Genomic DNA, 27,474 nt, shown 5'->3' with positions numbered 1-27,474 from the left:
GCCTAACCAGGGGAAGCTTCTTACATGCAGAAAGGGGAGGGAGAGCTCCAGGGTCTGGCCTTGGACTAAAGCCTCAAGAAGTCAGTGGTGTCGTCACAATGAGAACATCCTGTCTCAGGAGTGGACTCGCATCTGCAGCATGACCACAGATGGGACCTGAGCCGGACGTCAGTGTGTGACTTTACCCTGAGAAGGAGTTCTCCCCCGACATGCACGGCTGGACCAGTAGGACACAGCCAGTCTTCCTAAGAGGGCAAGGACCCCGCAGATGTAGGCTCTCAGAGCAGAGACCAAGAGCAATGAAGGATGTGACTTGAATGTGCCGCGAGGTCAGCTGTGAGAGCTGAAGCCGTGGTCTCAGTCATAAAGCTGAGATTCCCTCCGGGACTGGACGGATGGGGTCCAGGGCCTGGGTCCCCGCTCTGGACCTGCTGGGTGGGGAGGGGGTGGGACACCTGCTCCTCATGCTCGCCTTGCTGACAGCCCCCTGCTATTCACCCGTCACCCTGTCATCTGATTCACTGTCCCCTAGTAAGCCTTGTTCAAGATGACTCAAGTCATTTTGTCCCTTTAAGGGAACTTATGTGACTCAGTACATGACATTCAATTGCACAGGTCAACCCAGGGCCCCTGTATCTCCGTTCTCATGAGGGAAAAAGCCCAGCTCTGTTGCCCACATCTGCAGCCTGTCCTTGTCACTGGGTTCAGGGGATCGGGTCTCGTGTCACCCAGTCTACACTGAGAAAATGAAACCAAGAGATACCAGCCTCAGTAAATCACAGATCATGGAAGAGCACAGGTGGTTGGTGGAATGTCAGGGGTGATCTTAGGGCTGCAAGGAGTCCTGTCTGCTCTTTCCTCCAGAGCAGGGTCAGGAGGGTGGATGGAGGTGCAGCATCTGAACAACCTGAATGTAAGTTTCCCAACTCACCCAGGAGCTAATTGGAGGAACTGCACACAGAAGTAATGGGGAAGCTGCCCCACAGCCTAGAGTATTTGATAAGAACCACATGCGTGTGTGGAAGGATATTTTCTCCCATTAGCTGTGGCCCTTTGAAAGTGAGCAAAGTTGGTTGTGGTTTAACTGCTCTTGATTCCTTGTGACACCCCAGCTACCCCGTGCACAGTCCCAACCAGTAGGGCCGGTTTGACATTGAGCAGTTTCCACAAATCAACCACATTTGACAGAGCACTTGCACAAAGAAGCCTGAGGAAATGAGCCACCCTCAGCCACACCAGCCCCTCCTGCTGCCACTCACGCTGCACCCCCACCCCCACGGCCCTCCCTTCTCTGCACCTCCCAGGCCAGGGCAGCCCAGGTCCAGTTGAGAAAGGAAGTTGCAGAGGAGTTGGAAACCTCAGGAGACACTGCCTAGCAGGGCCCCGGCGGTGAAATCAGCTGCACGAAACGTGGAGTCATCTGCATGTTTCCCCTCTGGGCTTCTATACTTCCTACACCACTTCTTGTCAATGAAGAAATAGTTCCAGATCTCTAAGGCGAGGGCTGCATATTTTGTCTAAAGAGGCCTGAGCAAATTCATGAGAACCAAGGAGTTGATCTCAATTAGATTTCATCTCTCTCATATCTGGTTGGTCATTTTTGTTTTCAATGGGAACCTCTATTTGGTTTCCCAGGAACTTGTTTCTCAGACACTGAGGCTGATTGTAAGCAAACAAACAGAAAGTCTTCCCAACTTTAAAGGAGACACTGTTTTAACTTTAGTACATGAATGACTTTCCTTTAAAAGGTTTCATTAGAGGAAATAGAAAAATATACAATCACTTATTTTTCTTCTCCCTTCTACCACAAATCTAATATTCTGTTTTATGTCTGGGCCCATAGAAATACACAAACACACATATAAATGAGTGTCCTGCTTATCAGTATTGTTTGTTACTCAATCAAAAAAAAGGTTAAAGGACATGAACCATATTTCACATAAAAGGAAATATAAGTAGACTTTAAATATATGAAAAGATGCTTATCCTCACTCACAGTAAGAGAAAAGCAAATTAAAAACACAATATGATACTATTTTTCACCTGCCTGATTACCAAAATCCTGACCTCCGACAGCACCCTCCCTGCACTCACCCACATTGTGGTACAGGTGCAGGACAGTGCTGGGTCCACCAAGGGCACGTTGGCCATACCTGTCAACAGGACTGATACACAGTGTGAAAATGACAAAAAAATTTATAACATCAGCACTTTTAATAATAGCAAAAGTGTGTGAATAAGCCAATGGTATATTATGGAGGAAATGATTTGATGAATTGTTATACATTCATCAGTGAAATATCATGCAGCTGCCTAAGCATTTCTGTACACTGAGAAAAAAGAGCTCGAGGTTGTGTAAGTGAAGGCAAGTGCAGAGCAATGTTTACTCTATGTGAACTTTGAGTATGAAGGGAGGAAATTACAATATATATACATGCACAGATATATTCATCTGTACACTCATATTTGCTATGAGTGTACAGATGAATAAAAACATACAAGGATGCAGAGAAAACAGAAGTATGACCCACAAGAGGTGGGGAGGTACAGACATTGCTTGAAGCAAGGTTTCTTAAGGCATTTTTTAGAGCATTTTGATTGACTTTTTATCCATGCAAAAATATTACCTAATAATTTTTGAAGGATTCTGTTATGTTGATTATTTTTTCAATGACATTTCCTGATTAGTGTTCCATTACTTTAAATAATGTACATTTTTGTTTTGAAGATTCAGAGTAGTCTGTCTTATGACATTGTATAGTTTAATTTCTAGTTTCTTATTGGGCACTAGGGTTCATTGGGGACTGCTGTACATGGCACACAGTGACTGAACATCCGGACACATAAATCTTAGTACATACACTTTGTTAACTTAGGAAATTGATAGGTGGATGGTGAAGTCACTTTCCGGGTGAAGCGTGTGGTCCTCTTGTGCAGTGAGCTCTATGCTGGCTCCTCACTGCCTGAGACCTGAGCTGGCAGTGCTGGGACTGCTTCAGTCACTTGCTGCCTCCACCAGGCAGCACATCAGAATTACTGAAGGAGCATTTTTTTCCTTAATTTTATTGAAGTACAGTTGAATGACAATGTTGTGCTAATTTCTGCTGTACAGCAAAGTGATTCAGTTATACATATATATATATATATATATATTCCTTTTCATACTCTTTTCCACTATGGTTTTTCACAGGATATTGAATATAGTTCCCTGTGCTATAGAGTAGGACCTTGTTGTTTATCCGCCTCATATATAATACTTTGCATCCACTAATCCCAAAATCCTAATACTTCTTTCCCCAAAACCCTTCCCCTTTGGAAACCCCAAGTCTGTTCTCTGTGTCTGTCTGTTCCTCTTTCATAGATATATTGAATTGTGTCTCTTTTAGAAGGCAGATTTTTAATGTCTGATACCTGGCCTGTGATGAGGTCTGGGCCTAAGTGACTTTTCTTCTTATAATTTTATTTATTTTTCACTTATTTACCTATCCATCTATTTAATTCTTTTTTTATACTCATAGCAAGAGACCCACTGGTACACCGAAAAAAGCAGTAGGTCTTAAGTCAGGCAGACCTGGCCCACGTGGACGCTGGCACTGCTCTGTGTTTGCCCTTGGGCATATTTCCTGTCCTCTCTGGGACCTGGTCTTCTTATGGAAATGGAGCAGGACCCTATGGTCCTCCCCCACTTCCTCACAGGGTCTGCCTTTTCTCTGTGGAGAAACTTTAGCCAAAGAAGAAGTTTTATCCGAGAAGTGAGAAAATGCAGAAATAAAGGAAAGCAGTGAAACAAGACAAAATAATAACAGTTTAGTCAATAAGCAAAATCAAGCACCTTTAGTTCCTCCTCAAGGGCTATAGGTAATATCCTGAGCCACATCCTGTGAGCTAGCGAGCTGGCTTATAGATACTGAAACCCGCACCGGATAAAAGAAGTTAACTACCTGATGACCAGGCTGTAGTCATGACATAAGCTGCCGCAATTCCGAGAATTGGCCTCAAGGAAATGGCAACAAACCGACCCTGGAATTGAAGATTAACTGGACTTGAAACGATCAAGGTGACGCTGGTCAGACCACCCATGACCAATTTCAAGATGACTCTCAGAGCTGACTGTGCTATTTCTATAGGCTCTTTCCCCTTGATCGTGGGGGGTGGGAGGAGGCCTTTGGACAAGAGTCCACCCTCCCCACCAACCTCGGTTGTCAGCATCCAAAATAAAGCACACTTTCCTTTCCACAAACCTTGCCTCTTTACTGGCTTTTTCAGCAGCGAACAGCCTGACCTCACTTTCAGTAATATTGTAAGTGAATTGAAGATACTAGGTAACAAAATACAGGCTCTGAGATCAGAGAGACCTGGATCTAAATGACTCTTACTCACAAAATACTGGTGATGAGCAGATAACTTCACCTCTTCCATCTGTAAACTGTGGGCTATACCTCTACTTTCCTTGAAGGGATCTTAGAGGATTCATGGGATTACCTGGTGAACAATAGAAACTGAGTCCCTGTTCCATCCACATCTAACATGTCTGTGGGAAAATGAGATTAGAAATGGTTTTCAGGGCTTTCATGTATGTGTGGAATCTACTGATGCTACAGTAGAGCAACTGACAGTAGAAGCTAATGTTGTTGAGGATGTGCATGGACCAAGCATCATTAACTCATCTACTCCACAGGCTCCAGGAGACAGGCTGTGACTTCCTTATGCAGAGGAGGACATGATGGCACAGAGACTTCAAATCACTGCTTGAGGTCACACAGATACTAATGGAGACACAGGATTCAAGCCCTGGTCCTTGGGGGATCAGACTCTTTATGCTTCACCCTCCACCCAATGCCCCTCTGGTGTTGGTTTACTTCTCATGGGGTTTATGTGAGGGTCAGGAGTCCATGCTTGTGAGACACTAGTACAGATCTAAGCACACCCAGGGCGAGTCATGCTGGCTGTTACACTGTCACCACAGGAATGTCCCAAACCAGAAAGTCTGAATCTGGTGACCCTGAAAGGGAAGGAACCCGGGCACCTTCGTGTGGCTGTGGCTCCCCTGGGAGCCAGTGCCCCAAAGAAAGCACCAAAATCACCATCTCAGGGAGAGACTTAGAGATGTGGTGTGACCATTGTTGCAACCAAGGCTGAATTTGTTAGCTCAGCTGTCATGTTATTTCTTACCTTGGTTAGAATTAATGAAATTACAGTATACAGACAAAGGCGGACTTTGATTTCTTTTTTAATTTTCTGTGCTTATTATGGAAAACAAAGTACAGAATTCAAGTAGCAAAGCTGGCGGCTCCAGGGTGTGTGGCAGGGAGGGTCGGGGCCGTGGTCTGGGTGGAGGCGCTGAGGGAGGAGACGAGAGCTGCCCACTGTGTGAGCTCAGGGGCAGGAGGGCTCGGGGGCAGGAGGAGCTGATGAGGCTGTGGGGACAGAGGTGAGAGAGGCTCCCCTGGACCAGCCCTGGGCTCTGCCCCTGAGTAATGGCAGAATTCCCTGTTGCAGAGTAAAGCTGTCTGCTTGCCCAGCAGTTTAACCCTTACACAACAATCGAAAAATGTACATATTATTCGAAATAACGCAAACCCAGAAAGGAAGCACGCATGGCTGGATCCTCAGCAGACACGTTCAGAGACAATAGATGATGCAGGAACGGTGACCCCTCCATGGCCCCCTCTGTCAGAAGCTCTTCCCATCACTGGAGAGGGCTGTTCTCCTAAACACACAGAAGGCGATGATGACGAAGTAGACAGCGCTCTTGAGGAGGAGCAGGAGGTAGGTGTAAAAGGCAGAGCTGCTTGTGACCTGCAGCTGCAGGGTGTCTAAGAGAAATGCTTTCATTAGTTACCTGTTCGTTTGAAAGGGCAGGGCATAGCGATGGGCGGAGGTCACAAGTGTTTATTTCTCATGCCCTACTATGACGTGGCACCCACCCAACACCAAACCCCAAAGTAAACAAGGACCACCACCACCACCAGGACAACTCAGACATCAGCTCAAAGGTCAAGTCAATCAATAACCTCTACTAAATTCACTTAGAAGCTTCCTAAATATTAATAAGTAAGTTTGTGCTTTCAGTCAATAAGCCAATGGGAAAAAAAGAATTTCTGAGAGCTTTTAGCATTTTCTTCACCCTCACCATGTGTGTAAGTAGTGATAACAGCTAATCTTCCTTAACCCCTATCCAAATGCCAAGCACCTATTCTGAGAGCTTTGTGAGCAAAGCTCTGATCCTACTTCATTTTATAATAGTCTATGAGATTGTTATTTTCATTTCCATTTTACAAATCCACTGACGATGGGGAAAACAAATTTGCCTGGTGTCATACATTTAGAAAGTGCCAGAACCCGTATTTCATTCCAGCAATATGACTTTAAAGAACACATTCTTAGCACCCTGTTGTCCTGCATCTCCTTGTGCAATAACTACCCCAGACATGAAAAGGCTCAGCATAAACATCAGGTTGAACTGCTGATCTGGAAGCATCTGAGCCATTACACGTCATGCATCAATGATTCTTCTATGAAGGTTACATGCATGGAAATCTGCTGGGGTTCACAGTGGGGTGGGGGTGGGGGTTAGTAAAGAGAAAGTTGTACAGAGTGGAAGAAAGTGCTCAATCAACCCAAATTCTCAGAAACTTTAGGAGCCCAGGCCTCACCTGGCTGTCCTGAATGTCTCTCAGGGTGGCTCTGATGTTATGGGATATTTGCACTTACTCTCCTTTGCCGTTTTATATGAATAACACCAACAGTTATGTGAGTGACTTGGCTACTGAATGAACTACAAGGCCGAGTCTGTTCCTGAGGAAATTTCTTTCTTCCACACTTTCTTTCACAGAGTGGGATCCCCAGGATCACCAGCACTTGGTGTGGAAAGGGATCTCAGGAGGTGATGCGCTCACAACTCACTGCCCTGGGTCGGGTCAGGCGCAGCTGAGCTCCAGGCCCCTGATCCTGGGAACCGAGGAGGGATCAGCAGGGCCAGAGCCAGTGCTTCTAACTCACGTAGGACCTTCAGGGAGGGAGAGGGGACCACCAACTAGGGCTGACTCTGGGCCAGCTAAGAGGATACCCTGTGGCAGACAGTCCACATATGTGACCTTATGTCTGCAGTAACGGAATTGGGTGTAAGTGTTCCTTATTGTCAGAGGAGGATAGTATTGCTCAGAAAACGTAAGGAATTTACCCATTTTCATGTAGCTGATAAATAAAAGAACTGGGGTTTAAAGTTCCATCTATGATACTCAGAAGCCCATGCACGTACACCCCCACCCATGGGTCCTTCCTGTCTCAGGGCCTTGGCTTTGGGATTCTTGCTCTACATGTACACCTTAGAGGAGAAACAGAGAATTGAGTATGTACATGAACAATTGATTCAGATGGCCTGGGTTGAATAACTAGACTGAGCTGTGTGGCTTCGTACAAGGGGCTTAGTTTCAAGGTCTTGTCCTCATCTGTAAAGTGGCGGGGTGGGGGGGGACATGGTACCACTTCATAGTGTGTCATGAGGATTAAACAGAAAGTGCACGCAAGACACAGCATACCACCTTGTGTATAAGAAGCTTGCATTAAGTGGCAGTTCATGTATTACCTCCCACCAGGGACCAAAGACGAAAAACATCTAGAAGCAAAGGCATATCATATTTCCCTGGTCATTAGCAACAAAAGCCACACGAATGAAAACCATTGCTTAAATAATTCAGAGCCTGTCACTGCACCCTTTAATTTGCAGTCATCTCACACCAAAACAAGAATTTTCTATGTGAAGGTGACTCCTAGGAAATGACAAGATACTGACTTAAAATATCACTCAGTATATTTCTGCAAATCTCAACGGTCTGGTTTTTCTACCTGAACCTAGGGAAGTTCAAGAGTCAAGAGTTAAGTTTATCCACAGGGAAAAGGTGCTGTAGCATGACATAAAGACAAAGATAGACAAAACTTACTGTTTTCATCTTTCAGACACTCTTTTGTAGCATTAGTAACAGTGACTTCTAGAAAAAAGGAGAGCAAGTATTAGTTTATTGTTCATACCTATTTTTTGACAGTGTGATATGTATGGGGGTGTGTGTGTGTATATACAGACACATAATCTACATATTTTAATATATGAGTATGCATAAGTTACACATAATTTAATATATATAATCTATATTTGTATCTATATGTCTCTACATATAATTTGGCAACAGAGAGAAAGGAGAGATGCTGATTAAAAATATCAACCTCACAAGTCCAGAAATAATTTCTTTTCCACTATAGACCAGGGAAGTTCAAAAGATAATTTGATTAGGAGGGAAAAATGCTGTAGGATGAAATGGAGGCAAATATATTCAAAACCTTACCATTTTCATGTCCTGGACAAGCTTTTCTAGAATCAGTAGCAGTGCCTTCTAGAAGAAATGAGGTCAAATATTATCAATCATCTGTGTCTATTATTTTACAGTCTGTCTGTATGTCTGTGTGTGTGTGTGTGTGTGTGTATAATGTCTGTGTGTATATATATGTGTGTATACACGTATACATATATAATCTACTGACAGAGAGACTGAAGAGCAGTCATTAAAAGTATGAAAATGATGAGCCCCACAATTCCAGGTGATTGGTCTGGTAAACTTCCAAAGGGAAATTGATCAGGAGGGAAAAAAAAGACGGAAGCATGACATAAAGGCAAACGTGTGCCAAAACTTACTGCTTTCATCATCCAAACAATCATTTGGAGGCTCCGTAGTAGTGACAACTGAAGTGACAACTACAAGAAATGAGACCAAGTATTAGTCACATATTCACGCCCGTTATTTGATGGTGCACGTGTGTTTATACGTGTGTTATTGTAACACACACACATGTATCTAAACTGCTGACAAAGAGACAGTCATTAAAAATTTGAGCCCTGCAACTCCAGGAAGAGTTGGTCTGATTCTATGGAATTCAGTACATTAATTCTTCATCAAAACAAATTCGTCCAATCCCAGAATCCACAGCAGAATCTCATGTTTGAAGGCGTCAGGCTTAGGCAAATTTCCCATCTAGGAAAAATACTTTGAAAAGCCACATCTTTCTATATCACCCGTATCCCCAGCACCCACTACTCTTGCACAGGATTTTCTGCACTTGTGGTGTTTGTGGGGATAAGGAAAGCAATCTTAATAAGGCTAGTAGCCATCGAGTGATTGTTCCTGGGCCAGGCACTCGCTTAACTTCTTCACATGCAATATGTTGTTTAATCCTCCACTGACACTGGAGTGCAGTGTATTTTGGAGGATCCCATGTTACAAAGGAGGAAATAAGAATTGGAGGGTAAGTAACTTGCAAAGAGTCATAGCAGTGATGGTAGAGCCAGCATTCTGAGAATCTTTTGTGGAATTAAATGAGATAAAGCATGTGGAAAGTACTTTATAAAAATAATCCGTAGAAATACAGAAAAAAACTAATCTATAGAGAGAAAATGTCTTTCTACTATTATGGATAATGTAAACATCTCTTCTAGATACCTCAATATTCTTAGCAATGATGATTTTATTACAGGAGCTCAGATTTCAGTGCAATTCTTTCGAGGACAGAAAAATAGTCACGTTTATAGTCATCTGACTATATAAAGCCTGAGGTGAGAGTTGTATTTACTTACAAGTTTTAAAAGGACGTACATAGAAGTAAAACATTTTTTAAAAAGATAATGGTTTGTTGGATGGAGGGAAACAGAGTCAAAATAGTCATTTTGGTTCATCCTTAGAAATCTGCTGTAGAATGAAGTTAACAGAAATGCCCTCATTAGCTTTCTTGCCATGAGTAGCCCGTGGAGAACATTTATCTGACCAGTTAAGTGCCAAGTGAAACACATTATAAACTGAAACTTGTCTCCTTTATGATAATCATCACCATGAAACTTACTTTCTTCTTTTTCCCTGATCACCTGAAAAATGAAAATTTAAGGGCAATTAAGACCGTAGTTATATTGAACTAGCACTTTGCACATTTGCTTCCCTTCATTTTCTTAGCTGTATAAATAAAAATTTAGGGCTTTTTTGTAACCTTACTTTAATGAGTTTTATGAAAGAATATAAAAATACGATGAGTATATGAATAAATGCATCTATGTCATCTTTTCGAAAGCAAGCGTTTTCACTGACATTATTTCATTTGCCCTTCATCACAGCCCCAGGAAACAGCCAAGGAAAGTGTGTGAACCTAATTTGATGGTACAAACTGAGAGTCACGGAATAAGACAATTCAGAAATCCAAACTGCTACACAGGACATCTATGTACATTTTGTATGGGCTTGTTTCCCACTGCTTAACAGGGCTTTTTAACCACAGGGAAACGTCCAAGCTGATTCCTTCTTATGGGTGCTCTGGGACCTTGGTCAGTTGTGTTAATATGCAAGACTTGAGTGATTCAGGACTTTGATTACAGAAAGGACATATTCTCATTACTGTAGCGCATCCTCCTAGGACAGTAACTCACCCGAGTGTGTTCATCCACACACCCCTCCAGGTCGGGCATGTGCTAGGGCTGAATGAAAGTGTGTTGAGATACATTTACCAATGGCAAGAAATACATTCATTATGTGGAATGGGAGTAAGTCTGTGCACTTTAGCCTCACCCAATCTTTAATTTCAACATTTTACCTTACGGTGATGTATAAAAATCAAATCTTAAAACCTGAGACCCTGGACCATAATAAAAGCGCAGTAGTCAAATTATTCTGCTTTCTAACTGCAATCTGGTCCCTCCTACCAACACCAATTTTGTCATCTAATACTCTTCTCTGGACTACAGTTTGAGTAAAGCAAGACTGAAGTGAGATGACTTTGAATGATGAGTAGAACAGTCATAAAAGATGTATAAATAATCTTACTTCCTGATCAACTAAGATTATCAACAGTGCAGTCTCTCTTGTGTGTTTACAGTGTGCTAAGCTGTTAGGTGCTTCCGTGTATGTTGATCCTTTAAACCATATAACAACCCCAAAATACCTCATTGTGACATTAATATTTTGGATGATGAAATTTAAGTAAATTTTTCTTCTTTTTTATGTTTCAAACCCTACACTTTTCTAATTCTGTGGGGAAATAGCTGGTCATTTAAGAAGGATTTATATTTGTTTGTTTTTCATTAATGCTCGACAGAAGAGGTGGCGTATTCCCTTTAAAAAAAACGTCCTGGGAGGTTATGTTTATATTTCTATTCATACCTTCATTCACTGAAGGAAAAAGAACCTCTTGATTAATTCCTTTTTTATTTTTCTCGTGTTTGATGACGCATACGTGTTCTTTATCCATGGAGTTTTTGGTCACGGTCAGCCAGCTGAGCTTCATGTATGTGTCAGAGGTCTTCATGGTGTTTCCCTGCTGGGATGGTAGAATTCCTTTGTCATTCTTTTCTCTCCAGTAAACCTTGATAACATGAGGGAAAAAATTCTCCAGAAGACAAAGGTATGTTCCAGCATGATCGTGGTTGATTTCAGTCATTGAAGGAAGAAAAATAGTGGGCTTGGGAGACATGTCTACATCAAGGTCTCTATCTGTAGGGGAAAATGAAATAGTAATTAAAAAGAGTTATTGCAGAAAAAAAACACAAATGATGTGTGGTTTGGAACAACCTAGTAAGCAGTAAAAGGCAGAAAAGTTTGCATAGAATTACAGCCTGGCCTTTCATTCACAGTAGGTTGTGAGGTGGTTACTATTGTTCTTATTTTCAACAGGAAGGGAAGTTTAACACATTATATAAGTTGAAAAAAAGTCCCAGCTATTAAGTAACAGAGGATGGATTACACCTTGGCCTCCACGGGGTAAGATGGGTTTGACTTTTAACTGCCCCATATCAAGGCTTCTAGGATTCATGGACACATTTATTTTTTTAAATCTCTTTTATTGTATCATAGTGGAGCCTGCTTTAGGGGAGATGGGTGTGTGGCGGGAATGGGTAAAGGGAGGAGACCAGGTAATTATGATGCTCTCTCTATAGGATATACTAAAAAAGCACACATTTAGATCTCATTTTTCTTGCCAAGTGGGAAAAGGTCTGCTAAAGAGAGACAAATCCCTCCAAATTCAATTTTTTGTGTGTGAGTGGACAGTGAGATCATTTTCCATTTGAGGAATTAGAAGTGCAGCTGGATTCTCTGAAGAATTTTTGTTCAGTCAACATTCTTGACTGCAAACAACTCTCCCTCCATACTGGATACAATTCTCCCCTGACCTTTGCAATAAGTTTAGATACACGCATCCATCACCTATCATGTGCCCACACAATGTGCCAAGTACAAGATGTCTACACTATCTCATTCAATCTCATACACCCCCTGCTGGATACATACTGTTATCCCACCTTACGGATTAGGAGACTGAGGCCAGAGAATAATCACCCAAGTTCACATAAGCAGTGAAGCTCCCAATCAGCCTGACTCAAAAGCCCAGGTTCTTTGAAGACACCCCTTTAGCATCAGAAAAGGAAACCTGTCAATTCACAAAACTTACCTGTAATAACAAACTTTGGCCTTGGGCCAAACACTTTCAAGATGCTTATATACATTGTACACGAACCCATATAGAAGCCCACGTGAACACAAGACAAGTCCTATTAGGTTACTTGCACAATGTTTTTCTCTGCTGTCCTTTACCATAGGCATTTGCTACAAATTCCTTCCTAAGATTTCCACATCTGATCCCCATTTACATCCCAATTTTTTTCTAAACGTTCTTAACTGTATATTTTTCCAATTGAATTGTTTTTTGCCTCCCTCTATTGCCTTGAAAAAAAATTCGTTCTCCTGATATCTACCTATGAAGAAAATTTTGTTCCATTACCAAAGGTTTTTCTATAATAATTCCAAAGTGATTCAAACCATATAGAAATCTTTAGATTAACTGAGCTTCTCTGAGTTATTCAAATCCTAGTGGAACTATGACGGCCTTCAGTTCAAGAGACCAGGCTTCTGGTCCTGGTTCGTTTTGCTCATAAGTTCTGTGGCTGAGCTAATCAGGTGAATTAAAGCCTTTAATGCTTTATTTATTTGAAAACAAAGATGTTCATATAAATCAATTCAACATCCCTACCAGTGCTGAAGAGAGACCAAAATGAAACAAGATCTGAAAAGCAAGTTCATTAAAAATGCAATGGAAATAAGCATAATAAATAATGTCATGGATAACAGCTTTATTATTAGCATTAGTGTTATTATTAGCAATTTGTTTGTGCTGCTTGTGTACCCCAATGTGACATTTTAACATCATGGGACCAGAGCTCGCCCTTACTGATGGGAATTCAGTATTTTGGGATGCAACTGGATCCCCGCCAATTAACCCTGAAGACTGGTTCCCTTGAGTGCATTCCACTGTGCTCTCATTTGTCTGGAATCCTCAACTCCCTCATCACAGGACACGTGCCTTTCACAAACCCAATTAATAGGCAATTATCAGTCTTGTCTTATCCACTGTGTTTCCAGGGTTAAGAAAAGCAAAAGGATCCCTGGCTATAGCCTAATATATGCAGTTAGTACACAGAGCTGTTTTGTTTTGTCCAAAACAAATGACTTTTCCCCAGTCAAGAGCACAATTGATTTTGATTCCAAGCTTTTACTTGAAATTTCAGCCTCGAACTGACTTCTACCCCGCTCACGCACAGAGTCAGCTTGTAACTTCTTGCAGGGGTCTTCAAGGCAGGGTGACTAGAGAAATGGCAGGATGCCCAGTCCTCAAATCCTCCTAGAGTCATGTGCATCAGGAAAACCTTCCCTGCCTGACCCTATCTGCAAGGTCACCAACTGAATGACATTAAATATTATGATGTCTGTAATATTGGTGCACTGGAAGCATGAACTGGGTTTGTTTAAAGACCATTTCTTCCATTTTATAAAATAGAGGAAGTCAATGTCCCCTTTTAATTCATTTTCCTCCTAAAGACTCGCACATTGAGATCTCTATCTAATTTTATGGTGGGAAAAATGTATCTTGTTGGAAAATGTGGTGTGCTTGTTTATCAGTTTATTAAAAGTATGATTCCACTACATTTTTTCAACTTTTTAATTTTTATTCACTATGTTATAAAAATTAACTGACACATAACTCTCCTACCTTTGAGCGTAAAATCTTACCCTGTGCTTCCTGCTAGATCATCACAGGCCTTTTTCCTTCTACTTCCTTCAGTGCCTTTGATCTTCTGTCCTTATTTCTTGCCCTGCTTATACGTGTGTTTTTATTTTAGGTCTTCTCAAATAGATTTCGGACACGAGCAGTTTAAATCAAATGACAAATAGCTTGTGTGTTATGGCTTGTTTCTTTTTCTGCCCCGAGGGTTGATAATTTAGTGAGTTCTAACTCCAATATGGCATGAGGAATCAGATAATACATCTGCAAGCCCTAGTTCTGCAAATATGCAGAATTAAAACAGAATTGTGCCTGTTTCAGGATTGTGTCCATATTTTTTCAATATTTACATAAATACATAGGGAAATTGGCCCTGCTACCGTGACACAGAGGTGACTCTCAGCAAACCTCGTAAGGTATGAATGTGTCAAGAGTTGAAGAGCTGTCCCTTCTCTGCCTGGGCTGTGTGGGTTATGACTGTTTCCATCTCATCTCATATACACTGCAGGTATGATTACATTTTTCTCATCATTTTGCCTGAATCTTATAAATCTCCTTTCAAAAAAGGTTTTCACGTGTAAGTCAGCTCTTTGTCAAGAGTGTAATTTTGAATTAATGTGTCTCTAATCATCAATGAGGAACATTGATAGGAATAATATACTTGAGCATTTAATAAATGTGTACTCAATACATTTTACAGGTATTTTGTGATTTGTATGTGTTGAGGGGTGGGTGTCTGGGATGATTCTAAAGTAGCTTCTTTCCAGAATCCAATTCTCATTTAGGAGACCAGATGAGCTGTTATAGACTTTGAATTCTCAATGATGAGCTCTTAAGCTATTCATTGCTGAAAGGCTGCTCCTTTTGACTTGAAAATTTACTTACGTTTTCTAGGGCATTAAATGAATCTCCTGTCTTGCTCAACAGAAGATTTTATTTGGTTTGGTATTTTCTGCAATATTTGGTTTGGTGTTTTCCACCTCCATCATGATTGGAGAGCAGCTGTGGGATGTGCAATTCAATCATGAATTTTAGTACAAATGCTCTCATTCTTTTAAAGCTTCAATATTTCTGGCAAATATGATGCCAAAACAGAAAGAAAATTGAGCACAGTGGCGTCATTCTGTAGAGATGCCCTAAGAAACATATTCTGAGTGTTTAATAAGTATATATTCAATATGACTTCTATGAACTTTTTAGGGGGAAGAGAAGTCATTTCAGTGCCATGATTAGAAGCAGAAGCATCGGTTTCACACATGAGCAGTAAAACAAGTTATGAGTTATTACTTTTTAAGTAGTCAATTAAAGAATATTTAAAATAGCCTATAGAACAGTAAATACTCGGAATGTAAAAATATGACTTAAATATTTCTCACATCACGTAATGGTCCAGACCATGCACTTTGGAATAGACAAGTTTCTATTGGATGCTAAACTTTGCAATGTAACCTGTCATATGACTTTAACTGAACTTCTCTAAATCTCAGTTTCCTTATCTATGAAATGGGCACTGATAAGACACTGAACCTACTTATCATGGTGTCTGATCCTCAGAAAATAGTAGCTAATATTAAAGTTATATTTAATAAGATGGTTTAGGGCCATTTTGTCAAATTCTTCCATCAAACAAAAGGTATGGATTTTGTAAGCAGTAACTATTACATCAATTAAGAAGAGAAACAAGCTCATCGATCCAAGACCTCCTGCCTTTCGGTAGCCATGGACCCTAGAACACAGGTCCCAACCAAGCCAGAATCTCGAATGTTTCTCCGCTAGACTAGAAGCTGTTTAAGTGTTGGGACTTGTCCTATCTATGGCTTTTTCACCCTTTTATCACCAGCATCCAGCACAGAAATAGTCCTCAATAAATGTTTGCTGAGAGAATCAACATGCAAGGATGTACAGCCATGCAGACCCTTTTCATGAACTTTGGAGCAGAGATGGCTCACTGAGCTAACAAATTCCACGAAACTGGTCCATATCCAGGCAATGTAACACGAGATGTAACTGCATGAATTTCAACTGATCTCAGCCTCCCTGGAAGAAGCTAGAGTAACAAAAAGTAGGATTTATCGATGTTCTACTGTCCTTTACTATAAGAATTTTTATGCACTGCTTTTTAGGGATGAGATGAAAACCAATAATACAGGTATTACAAGTTATTGGGAGAAAGGAGCACTGTGTTTTATCTCAAACTCTAGAGAAGAGATAATTAACAAAAGTGGTTCTCATGGAATAGACCGTCTACAAGAAAAGGAACTTGAATCAATAACTTATACAAACATAATGACATAATCTGTTAATGACATAAGTATATTGAAACATAAATGAAACAATAAAACAGACACAGTCCTCAAAATATTTTAATATCTAGCCTGAGTCTATTGTGTGTGTGTGTGTGTGTGTGTGTTTATTTTAAAAGGAGAATTTCAATCTGCTTCTGAGCAGAGAATAAATCATTTACAAAGTAGTTTCCATATACAGTGACCAGCAGCTGCAAAATTGCTCTTCATATGCTGAGGCCAAGAATTGGCCGTCAGATAAGGTGGATCTTAATTTTTTTTTTCTTAAAAGCATCTGCCACCTTTTCATTACTAAGATAAAAATAGGAAAAGTTACTTACCAGGGGGAGCTACTATGAGCTCAGTTGCTTTCCCAAATATCTTCTTCGCATTTGGGCTATCACACTGGTTAAAGCTCCTACAAAAATCTCCACCTTCTCCTAAGCTTCATAACATGACTAGCAGTTTATACTGGCAATTTGATCATCTGAGCTCTTTTGGCAGTCCTTGAACCTAGGTTTTATGGCATCAGATGCTTTACAAGTTTTCCTCAGGTAAATGGACCCAAATATCTGCTTTCCACAGAGGCGTAATCATGGAAAACACTGTTAAAAGATGAAAGGAATAAAAACAGGAAAAGAAGAGTTCATCACCAACTGGTTAACCATCTGGTTTTCTAAATTTCCAGGAAGAGTATTCAAAAATTGACTTTTTTTATTTCCAGGTGTTCAGCTCTGTTGAAATTGCTCAGAGTTCGCATCAAAGAAAGGCCCTTCTGTTCTCACCAACATCAGGGCTGCTCCATTAGCGATTTGGGGATATATTTCTGAAAGCAGAAAACTCTTCGGTAACTGAAAATGCAAATATGCCATCACAAGTGTACTTGAGAAATGCAAACAAAGTTCTCTGTTCATTGGGCAACATGATTCTTTACCACTGCAATGCGAGATGAGAAAATAAATCCTGTGATGACATTATTTTTCCTAGGATAAAAGAAGGCATTTGTAGAGTTCTATCTTCTTTGAAATAATAGATTCCTTATTTAAATTAAAACTTGAAGACAAAGCCAATTCTGTGATATGCTGAAAGAAGACGTCTCTTGGAGGCTGTTCTGTAATCTCAAGCCACTCTTCTTGGATTAGGAGAAAAAGAAATTGCCAGAAGCAGCTGGGGGCTCCTCTGAGTAGAGGAGTTGTCCATCTGACAGGACCCAGACAGCACAGGCCCTGAGTATCTCCACGTCCACGCCAGAGCCACTTGGTCCCGGCCTAAGTGCCGTGAGCAGTCAGTGCCTCTGCCCTGAGAATGAAAGTAAGAGGAGGTCACAGTGGGCAGCTGTCCATGCACAGCGGCTCACAGCCCCCAACACAGCAGAAGAGGAAGAGAGACCAGGATAAAAACACATTTAGAAAGTTTTTTTTTAATCTGAGAATTAAGTTATTAGTACTCTGAACTGTCAGATACCCCCTGCACCTATTGAGATTTGAGTGATTACCCACTTAGTACCTCTCTGATACGCTGTGCTCTGTTTTTCCTTCTTCTAACACCATGAGTCGAATTATCAGGAGATTTAGGAGTTGTCTGTATCTCAAAATCCATGAAAGATTTAACCAATAAAATGCCAAAGAGTAAGTAAAGAGCTATAAAAACTTTTATTAAATTTATTTAAAAATACAAGAACTATAAGAAGAGAGAATAAAAGGTTTTACTATTGGACATAAAATTAAACCTGAATAAATGAAGAGATATTCCATATCATGAAGGAAAATTTCAATATCATAAAGATGCTGATCTTTCCTAAATTTATAAATGTAAATTGCCTATAATTCCTATCAAAATTAAGAAAATAGTTTATTTATTTGTTTATTTTGTTCTATGGTGTAAATGTTGGGGGTAAGCTGATTATGTTATATAAATACAAAATAATTAAAAATTGCTTCTTAAGAATAATAATGAATAGACATTTACATAGCAGATCTTAACCCTAACTGCAAAGTTACTGACATAATATGGTAATGGTATCAGAATATTAAGACATAAATGAAACAAAAATCCTCCAGGATATGCTCCAAGTATATGTTGATATAAAAATATAAGGTATTTTTAAATTGTAGGGAAATGATAGATTATTTTGAAACTAGATTTGGACTATTGATTATCTGTTGGGAAAACAAAAATAGCTCTCCACCAAATACCACATAAGTTAGGTGCATGTTAAAAATCATCTAGATGTATGAGTTAGAAAGAACAAGTAGGAGACTAATTGGGTCCTTGGGTAGAGAAGCTGGAATAGAAAGAGGACAGGAGACATCTTTACTTAATACTTAATTTTTAAGAAGGAAGAATTTGGAGAATTTTTCCTTCTTACAACATTTTCAAATAAACACTTTTTAAAAAAAGAATTAACGATGAAGACATACTGAAGGTGGTAGGGAAGAAAGTGACATGATCAGATCTGTGCTCTAGGAAGATAAAGAGCAGAAAGGTGGGTCGGTCAGGGGACCAATCCCAGTGAGGCAGACGTGTTTCAGAGACGGTCACCATGAGCCACTGAGAGGCATCTGAGGAGCCAGGTTATTGCAGTGATGGTGGGGATGGACTGAAGGGCTGGTGCAATAAATATTAACAGGTTTATGAGCTCTTCTAAGGAATTCACGTGGAAGAAATCAAATTACCATTAAGGAGGTTGAAAGTGAAGAAAAAGATGTTTTAAAATCCTAGCACAGACTGTGTGATGGAGCTTCCTGGTCAAGGTTGTGGGGCAGCCACACCCATCCTTGACCATCCGGGGCAACCCCTCCCACCTCACAGCAAACATGAGCAAGGAAGGAGCTGGGTGCAAATGCTCTAGTTTTCCTGTGCTGAGACACGGGATGTTTGAATATTTGGGATGCTATTTTCCACAGATTTGTCCTTTCAGTATAGAAAACTTGATTACAAAAGCTATTTTACTAATCCTTCTTACTGGGTCAACCACGCCTTGTGTGACAAAGTAGACCCTCTCATTTTCTTATTTGGCTGCATATTGGTCGAAATCTTCTGGCTCCAAAAAGTCTTCTCAGTGGCTCATTAATTTCAGACTATAGGAAATGAACAAATCATTAGTTTAATTCTATATTTCCTTTGACATACATAGTGAATAGCGCAGGCAATTCCTATCATTATTTACACAGATATACAAGCTGTTTCATTGCTTAATCACGTTTTATCCAACAAATAGGAATTTTCCCTGTTTCAACCATTTTGTTCTACACTATAGAAAAAGAAATAGTTTTCTTTTTTTTCCAGATACTTATTGGAGTATAATTGCTCTACACTGTTGTGTTAGCTTCTGCTGTACAACATAGTGAATCAGCTGTGTGCATACATACATCCCCATATCCCCTCCCTCCCGTGACTCCCTCCCACTCTCCCTATCCCAGCCCTCTAGGTCGTCACAAAGCACCAAGCTGAGCTCCCTGTGCTCTGCAGCAGCTTCCCACTAGCCTTCTATTTTACATTCGGTAGTGTATATATGTCAATGCTACTCTCTCACTTCATCTCAGCTTCCCCTCCCCCCACCCCCCACCGGTGTCCTCAAGTCTCTTCCCTACATCTGCACCTTTATTCTTGCCCTGCCACGGGGTTCATGAGTACCTTTTTTTTAGATTCCATATATATGCGTTAGCATATGGTGTTTGTTTTTCTCTTTCTGGCTTACTTCACTCTGTGGTGGTGTAGACTCTAGGTCCATCCACCTCATTACAAATGACTCAATTTCATTCCTTTTCATGGCTGAGTAATATTCCATTGTATATATATGCCACATCTTCTTTATCCATTCATCTGTCGATGGATATTTATGTAGCTTCCATGTCCTGGCTATTGTAAATAGTGCTGCAATGAACATTGTGGTATACGTATCTTTAAAATGTTTTCTTAATTCTGGCAGGAAGTATAGTCAATTTATGTACCTGAATTTAGGAAAGATCAGGATCTTTATATTGAGTTTTTCCTTCATGAATATGATACGTCTCTCCAGTTTTGCAGGTGCAATTTTATGCCCTTTGGTAATACATTTGCAGGAACACTTTTGGCATCTTTGTGATTATACAGAACACCCTGACTCCCTCCTTCTCTTCTTTGTCCTTTAATTGGTTCTTGTTGGTTCCATGTAGTGTGGAGGGAAAAGTTCAAGGTTAAATGACATGCATATTTAACTTCAAATTCCTTTCCTGCCACTAGCAATACTTGAGTGATCTTGGATGGTAGAGTCTCTCTGAATTTCAAGTTCAGAGAGGATAATATCTAAGTTATATCTGGAGAAAACCATAATTCCAAAAGACACATGCATTCCTATGTTCATTGCAGCATTATTTACAATAGCCAGGATATGGAAGCAACCTAAATTTCCATGAACAGATGAATGGATAAAGGAGATATGGTATACACACACACACACACACACACACACACACACACACACAAAATGGAATATTACTCAGCCATAAAAAGGAATGCAATTGGGTCATTTGTAGGGATGTGAATGGAACTAGAGGCTGTCATACAGGGTGAAATAAGTCAGAAAGAGAAAAACAAATATCGTATATTAACACAGGTATGTGGAATCTAGAAAAATGGTACAGATGAACCTATTTGCAGGGCATGAACAGAGATGTAGACGTAGAGAACGGACATGTGGACATGGTGGTGGGGGGAATGGGGGTGGGATGAATTGGAAGATTGGGATTGACATATGTGCACTGCAACGTGTAAAACAGGTAGCTAGTGGGAATCTGCTGTATAGCGCAGGGAGCTCAGCTCAGCGCTCTTTGATGACCTAGATGGGCGGGATGGGGGTGGGGTGAGAGGGAAGCCCAAGAGGGAGGAGGTATATGTATACATATAGCTGATTCACTTCGTTGTGCAACAGAAACTAACACAACATTGTAAAGCAACTATGCCCCAATTTAAAAAAACACACAATGTAAATTTCAGGGTTTGGAACCTACTTGGTGCTCAGCCGTGGCCAGGTGCTCCCGGCAGCCACAGAGGAAGCAGGGGGTCATGGGGCCACCTCAGCCAAGGCTCTAGTTTTGCCTTTCTCAACTCTGGGCTCCAAGAGGCTCCTGAGAGGAAAACTCATCCTGGAGGCCCCCTGTCTGTCTCATCTGTATCCTCTTTACACAGGGCCCAGGCCCCACATAACAATGACTAGTACTAACTTTTATTGAACTCTTACTACGTGACAGGCACGGGTGTATGTTCTTTACATGTATTTACCCAATGAATCGTCCAGCAACCCCTGGAGATAGGAGCACTTATTACATCCTTTTAACTGATGGACAGACGGAATCTGAGAATGTTGAACATGGTAGCTGTGTGTCTTGTGTGGGCATCTATGTATGTATATTAGAGAAAGGGGGTATCCGAGGCGGCATGGGACAAGCTCCATCACAATTTCTGAACTGCACAGAGCGAGTCAAACATCTGTACAGATGCCTCCAAAAGTCCTTGATTCACTTGTGAACTTTTGCAATATGATGGTCATCTCCTCCATGAGCCTCTTCTCCCAGCTGGGGCACAATGACCTCTTACCCACCATAGGCCCTAATGCTCAGGTTCTCATCACTAAGGGTTTCCCATTTCTGAGCAGCTCTCAGACTGTTGCCAGTGAGGTCGGGGGTGTCTCCAGAAGAATTTCAGTGAAGAAGTCCAGCAAAGAAACTGGTCCCACCAGCTTCTCAATTCAGTGCCCATGACTGAGCTGGAAGTCCTTTACTCTCTTTTCCATCCCCCTTGGAGACTATTTCTGTCCTTCCCAGCAGGTTGAGACGGGGCAGTGCAGCACCAAGGGTGATACTCAAGGGGCATGTCTTTGTCTTCCATCTTGATGCTTTTGTTTTGCTCAATACAGTTGTTATGGCTATCTTTCTTGTAAAAAAATTCCTAGAACTCAGAAATCAGGAAAAATTCACTGCATAAAAAAATTCTCTGCAGAAATTCTCTACATTTCCCCAATACACAAAATTTCAATTCAAAGTGGATCACAGAAATAAAAATGCAGAACAAAGCCTAAATGACATTGGAAAATATAAATAACAATAAGTTTATGCTTCAGTCTTTCTTAAAGCTGCAAAATAGTTAAAATACATGGTGCCTGGTACAGACGGGCAGGTGAAAGTTGGTGCATTTACTATGCAATTCGTTCTTCGCTGCACTCACAGAAGTGGAAAGGACCTGAAGCTTTGACTTGTGGTTGTGGGAGTCTCATGGGGAAATGTGATGACCTGGGACAACAGCACCCAGGAGGGCAACAAGACAGGAGGGGTTTCTGGGTTGGGAGGAAGCTCATTCTAGAATGCTTTCCTGAGTCAGGCTGGGAACCAGCCCATTGCAGAGGGAGACATGTCACTTTATCTGTTACCTCTAGGGCAGCAGTTCTTAAAAATCAGTTTAAGCATCAGCTTTGGAGCTTATTGAAAAATGCACATCTTCAGCCTTTGTTCCAAGGTTTAGGTTCATAATGTTGGGGGCCACCCAGAACGTGCACTTTTATTCCAACCCAGGTGCTTCTGATGCAGCTGGTCCATGGACCACAGGTGAAGAAGCACTGTTCTGGTAGAAATGTGGAGGATCCAGTACACAAGAGACCATGCATATATGACTCTGGCATTTCTGTACTGCAGTATGAATTTTACATCCTTAAACCTAGCCCCAAAAGGCAGCCACAACCCTTTCCTATGTGACTTTTCAATTGAAATAGATACTATTCATTGTCTAATTGTTCACCCAAAGTGTTCTTTAAGATGAATTATTAAGAAAAATATAATTTGATAAGTCTCATTTCAGCTTGAGACTTGGCCATGCCAATATAGGAGATGGGGGCAGAAGGAACCTCTGGCTTTACTTGTTTAAGACACGAGTTCTGGCTGTGGGCTGAACTTCAAAAGAAGGTGTATGTAGAATAGAGTGGTTGGCATACCTACAGAAACCACTTTTTTTTTCCTACACTTTCACGATGTCAGCCATGCCCTGGTTAGTTATATGAGGAAAATAGCAGTTTGTTCAAAAGATAGATTGGATACCAGCTTGAGGTTCAGGAAATCCAAGTTTTCATTCCATCTTTTCTCAGCCTTCATATTTCTCAGTAATGAAGACACTTCATTCCCATCTGTTTTCTCTGGATAATGATCAGATAAATGATGCAGTAGAGCTCACCTTTCCATTTTGTTCTCCTAAATATCCCCCCTGACAGATGAATCACAGGTGCCCTGTGTGTCCTAAAGAGAAGATTGAATAGAACCTCCCAGCTCCTGGGGGAGTTAGAAGAACATGCTGCCTGCCAGCTGCTTGCCTGAGGCCTGTAGATGGAGGCCTGTTTTCAGGAAAGACTGTGGCTGTCAGGGGCAGAGGTGGGTAGTGATGGAATATAAATGTAGGGGGATGGGCACTGAGCTCAGGACTTCTCTTTGCTCAGAGTCAAGGGAATTGGGGGCAGGAAGTGAGGCAGGGGTTGGTACCAGGGCTGTTTTTGGCAGCCACAAGCAAAATTTCCCATGCAGGGTACAGGAAGTCTGAACCAACGTGCTTCTCCCAGACAGCGCAGTAGTACATGCCAGAATCACTTTCTTGCAGATTTGATACTACAAATGTGTAGCTCTTTCCTGCACCTTCATAAGCATGGTATTTTCCTGGATTGATTCCTGATTCCAACACAACCTTTGAGTAGTAGACGTCATAGTAGAGAAGGCGTTGGGGTGCTGTCCCTTCCTGGTATTTGTACCAGTGGATATAGTTGGCTTTTTGTGTGAGATCACAAGTGATTACAACAGATGACCCGGTCGCCCTAGTGACTGATATCTTCTCCCCTTCCATGTTGGAAGATACCTGAGTGACTGCCATGGGAAAAGCAACAAAAAATAATGAGGAAGAGGAAATAGTGATTTCTTAGTATCACTGCCCACCCCCCCAATTGCCAAAAAATACAGAAAGAGCCCATGAGCATCCAGGCAGCACACTCACCAGGAGCCAGGAGAACCAGCAGCAGCACTGGGGCCCGCAGCATGTCTGGGCAGTGAGCCAGACTGGGTTCCCAGCAGATGTGACAGGCAGGGGACTCAGTGAGGAGCTCTCTTAAAGACCGCCTCACTGATCCCAGAGGGGGTGGGTGCTGGGGGAGGCCTGGGGAGGAGCCTGCCTCTCTGCACCAACCCCTTTCTTGAGGGCCCCCCATGGCAGGCTGGGAGCAGGTCCCCTCTCCCTACCCCCACCAGGAGGAGAGAAGCCTGAGTGCTGAGAGCTCAGAAAATGGGTCAGATGTGGCAGGGAGGGGTGGGGGGGAAACGTGGATGAAGCTTGCTTGTTTCCTAAGGCAGTGAGCAGTCCTGAATGGGGCTAGGTTCCCTGCAGTTCAGCGTCAGTGTTAATGCTGCTGCCTTGGTCTTATCCCTCAGTGAAACATTTTTATATCATTTCCCTGCACTACCTTCCTTTTTACACCCGTAGTTAAACTCTGAGGCAACCAACAGCAAATCCAATAAGCGTTCACCCTGCTTTACCCCAAGAAATTAAGATCAGGTGTGTTGGTCTATGTTCAGCTCTCCTCAAAGTTGTGTGTGTGTGTGGGCTTACAAATCAATTAGGTAGAGCAATTTTTTCATCAAGTAACAGTCCTTCACACAGGGTTGCCAGATTTAGTGGGCAAAGACAAAAACAAAAACAAAACAAAACAAAAAACAACCCCTCCTCCCAAAAAACCCCTGTGTAGTGCTGTGCAATACTTGGGACATACACTCAAAAAATATGATGTTTATCTGAAATTCAGGGAAATGCAAATCAAAACAACAATGAGGTATCCTCTCACTCCTGGCAGAACGGCTATTACCAACAAGACTTGAAATAACAAGTGTTTGTGAGCAGGAGGAGGAAAGGGAACCCACCTGCACTGTTGGGGGGAATGTAAATTGGCGCAGCCACTGTGGAAAACAGTATGAAAGGGCCTCAAAAAATTAACAATGGAGCTCCCATGTGATCCAGCAATTCCATTTCTGGGTATTGATCTGAAAAAAAATGAAAATGCTAACTCGAAAAGGAATCTGCCCTGCCACGTTCATTGTTGCATTATTCACAGCAGTCAAAACTTTGAAACCACCTAAGTGTCCATCAGCAAACAGATGCATGGTTAGAGTAGCTGTGGTATAAATATGCAACGCAATACTACTCAGACATAAAAGAAGAATGGAATCCCGCCATTTGCAACAACATGGGTAGAACTTAAGAGCATTATGCTAAGTGAAAAAAGCAAGACAGACAAAGACAAACACCACATGACCTCTCATATGTGGAATCTAATTTTTTTTAATTTAAAAATTAAAACAAAATAAAAGCTCTTAGAAACAGAGAGCAGGTTGATGGTCACCAGAGGCAAGTGGTGGGAGATAGGAGAAACACTTGAATGGTTTGTTTGCTTAAAGAAATTGAGTATTAAAAAAGAAAGAAATCATTAAAAAACAGACAAAGTGAAAAATCAGTAAAGAACAGGAACAGTTCCTGCATAAAAAAGGAGCAATAAACCTACTGAAAAGTATTCAAATACACTCTGTGTTTCCACGACGAGGCTTAACAGAAATGTGTACGCATGTCACCAGGACACAAAGACAAGCATGTTTGCGGGAATGTTATTAAAATTTCCCCCAAACTGTAAAGATCCATATCATTTAGTAATCAAATGAGGCAAAAAGGGTGGTGCATGCATGTAGTGCAGTGCTTTATAGAATCGAGAATTAATAAATTACGAGAATATGATAAATCTTACAAAATGTTGAAGAATAAATTAAAAGAGAATACACACACTGTGATTCTGTTTGTATGACGAAAAGAATGAAATCGAATTGATGTGAGCATCCTATGTTCTATTTAGCAGTTTTCTCCTCAGAAAGTGGCCTGATATCTTTGATTTACTTGGATTCATGATGGATGGTTAGGTGATCACACAAGGAGAGTGAAACCATGGTGGAAGTTGAAGTGGTGTCTATACAGTTTCTCACCCACCACTTTTGTATACGTGCTTGCATATCTGTTTAAAATATAGTATATAGAATGGAAAAGAAGTCTCCCCTGGGTCCCTGTTTTGGCCTCTCTCTCTGAGGTGATTCATTTTCTGGGGTCACGACAGACATCTGGGGAGGGAGGGAAGGACAGGACCCCAGCTGGTCTTCCCTGTGCTGATGGGACCACCAGGGCAGGGGACACGAGGCTGCCGCAGGAGCAGCTCTGAGAGCAGAGTGTTCCAGGCTGTTGTACGCGAGGCAAGTGCAGTTGCTTTGCGGTCCTAGAAAATCCTTGTGGGGACAAGCTTTGTGGTTTAAAAATAAGAGAGGAGATGAACGTCCCTGGTGGTCCAGTGGTTAGGACTCCATGCTTCCACTGCAGGGGGCCAGTCTGTCCCTGGTCAGGGAACTAAGATCCCTCATACCTGCACTGCATGGCCAAAAGTAAATACATAAAATAAAATACATTTAAAAAAATAAGAAGAGAGAAAATTGCCATCATTCTAGAGCAGAAAGAAAATTCTTAAAACAAAAAAGTAATATGAGAAAAAAAGTCTCCACCACAATGTGAAAAGAACTATCAACTATGATGTTGAAAAGATTACAACACGTTGGCACTGGAATATATCCATTTGACACCCTGTACCCAAAGAAAGAGAGAGATGGGGGCACAGGGAGAGAAATGAGAAGAAGAAAGAAAGAAAAAGAGAAATAAGGAAAAACATCTTAATTTGCATTCCTTGGGCTCAGTGTTATTAGCAATTATAATGTTTGTGTTTACATTTTTATAAACTTCTATTGATGCCATTAGATATCAAGATTTCAGCATAAGGGAAATGTAAATATAATATTTTTTAAATTTAGTTAAAACCCTGTGGTCTATCATTTGAATTGGTTTTCTCTAAAAAATAGTTCTTTTTTAGCTATCCAATGAAGAAAAAGTAGAAAGCAATAATTATACAGAAGTAATAAGCATTCCTAGCATAAGAATTCCATGTCCTATTAAAAGCTCAAGTGCTCAGTCGAGAAATGGCTGAATCCAGGATTCAGCAGGAGATGTGCAAAGATAAACCTGT

At 41.2% G+C, this 27,474-nt stretch overlaps 1 gene segment (V, D, J or C); it reads right to left on the bottom strand.

The window, feature by feature from the left end:
* Nucleotides 1-5,247: 5,247 nt before the first annotated feature.
* Nucleotides 5,248-24,444, bottom strand: LOC130852296 (T-cell receptor gamma chain C region 5/10-13-like). The segment is given in 8 exon segments: nucleotides 5,248-5,816; nucleotides 7,944-7,991; nucleotides 8,343-8,390; nucleotides 8,690-8,749; nucleotides 11,193-11,522; nucleotides 16,709-16,764; nucleotides 23,917-24,244; nucleotides 24,372-24,444. Coding segments are annotated over 8 exon segments (1,056 nt in total).
* Nucleotides 24,445-27,474: the final 3,030 nt, after the last annotated feature.

The sequence above is a fragment of the Hippopotamus amphibius genome, chromosome 4 (genome assembly GCF_030028045.1).
Source record: "Hippopotamus amphibius kiboko isolate mHipAmp2 chromosome 4, mHipAmp2.hap2, whole genome shotgun sequence".
NCBI lineage: Eukaryota > Metazoa > Chordata > Mammalia > Artiodactyla > Hippopotamidae > Hippopotamus > Hippopotamus amphibius.
The sequence above is the reverse complement of the archived record's forward strand: the minus strand, read 5'-3'. Positions and strand labels throughout refer to the sequence as shown.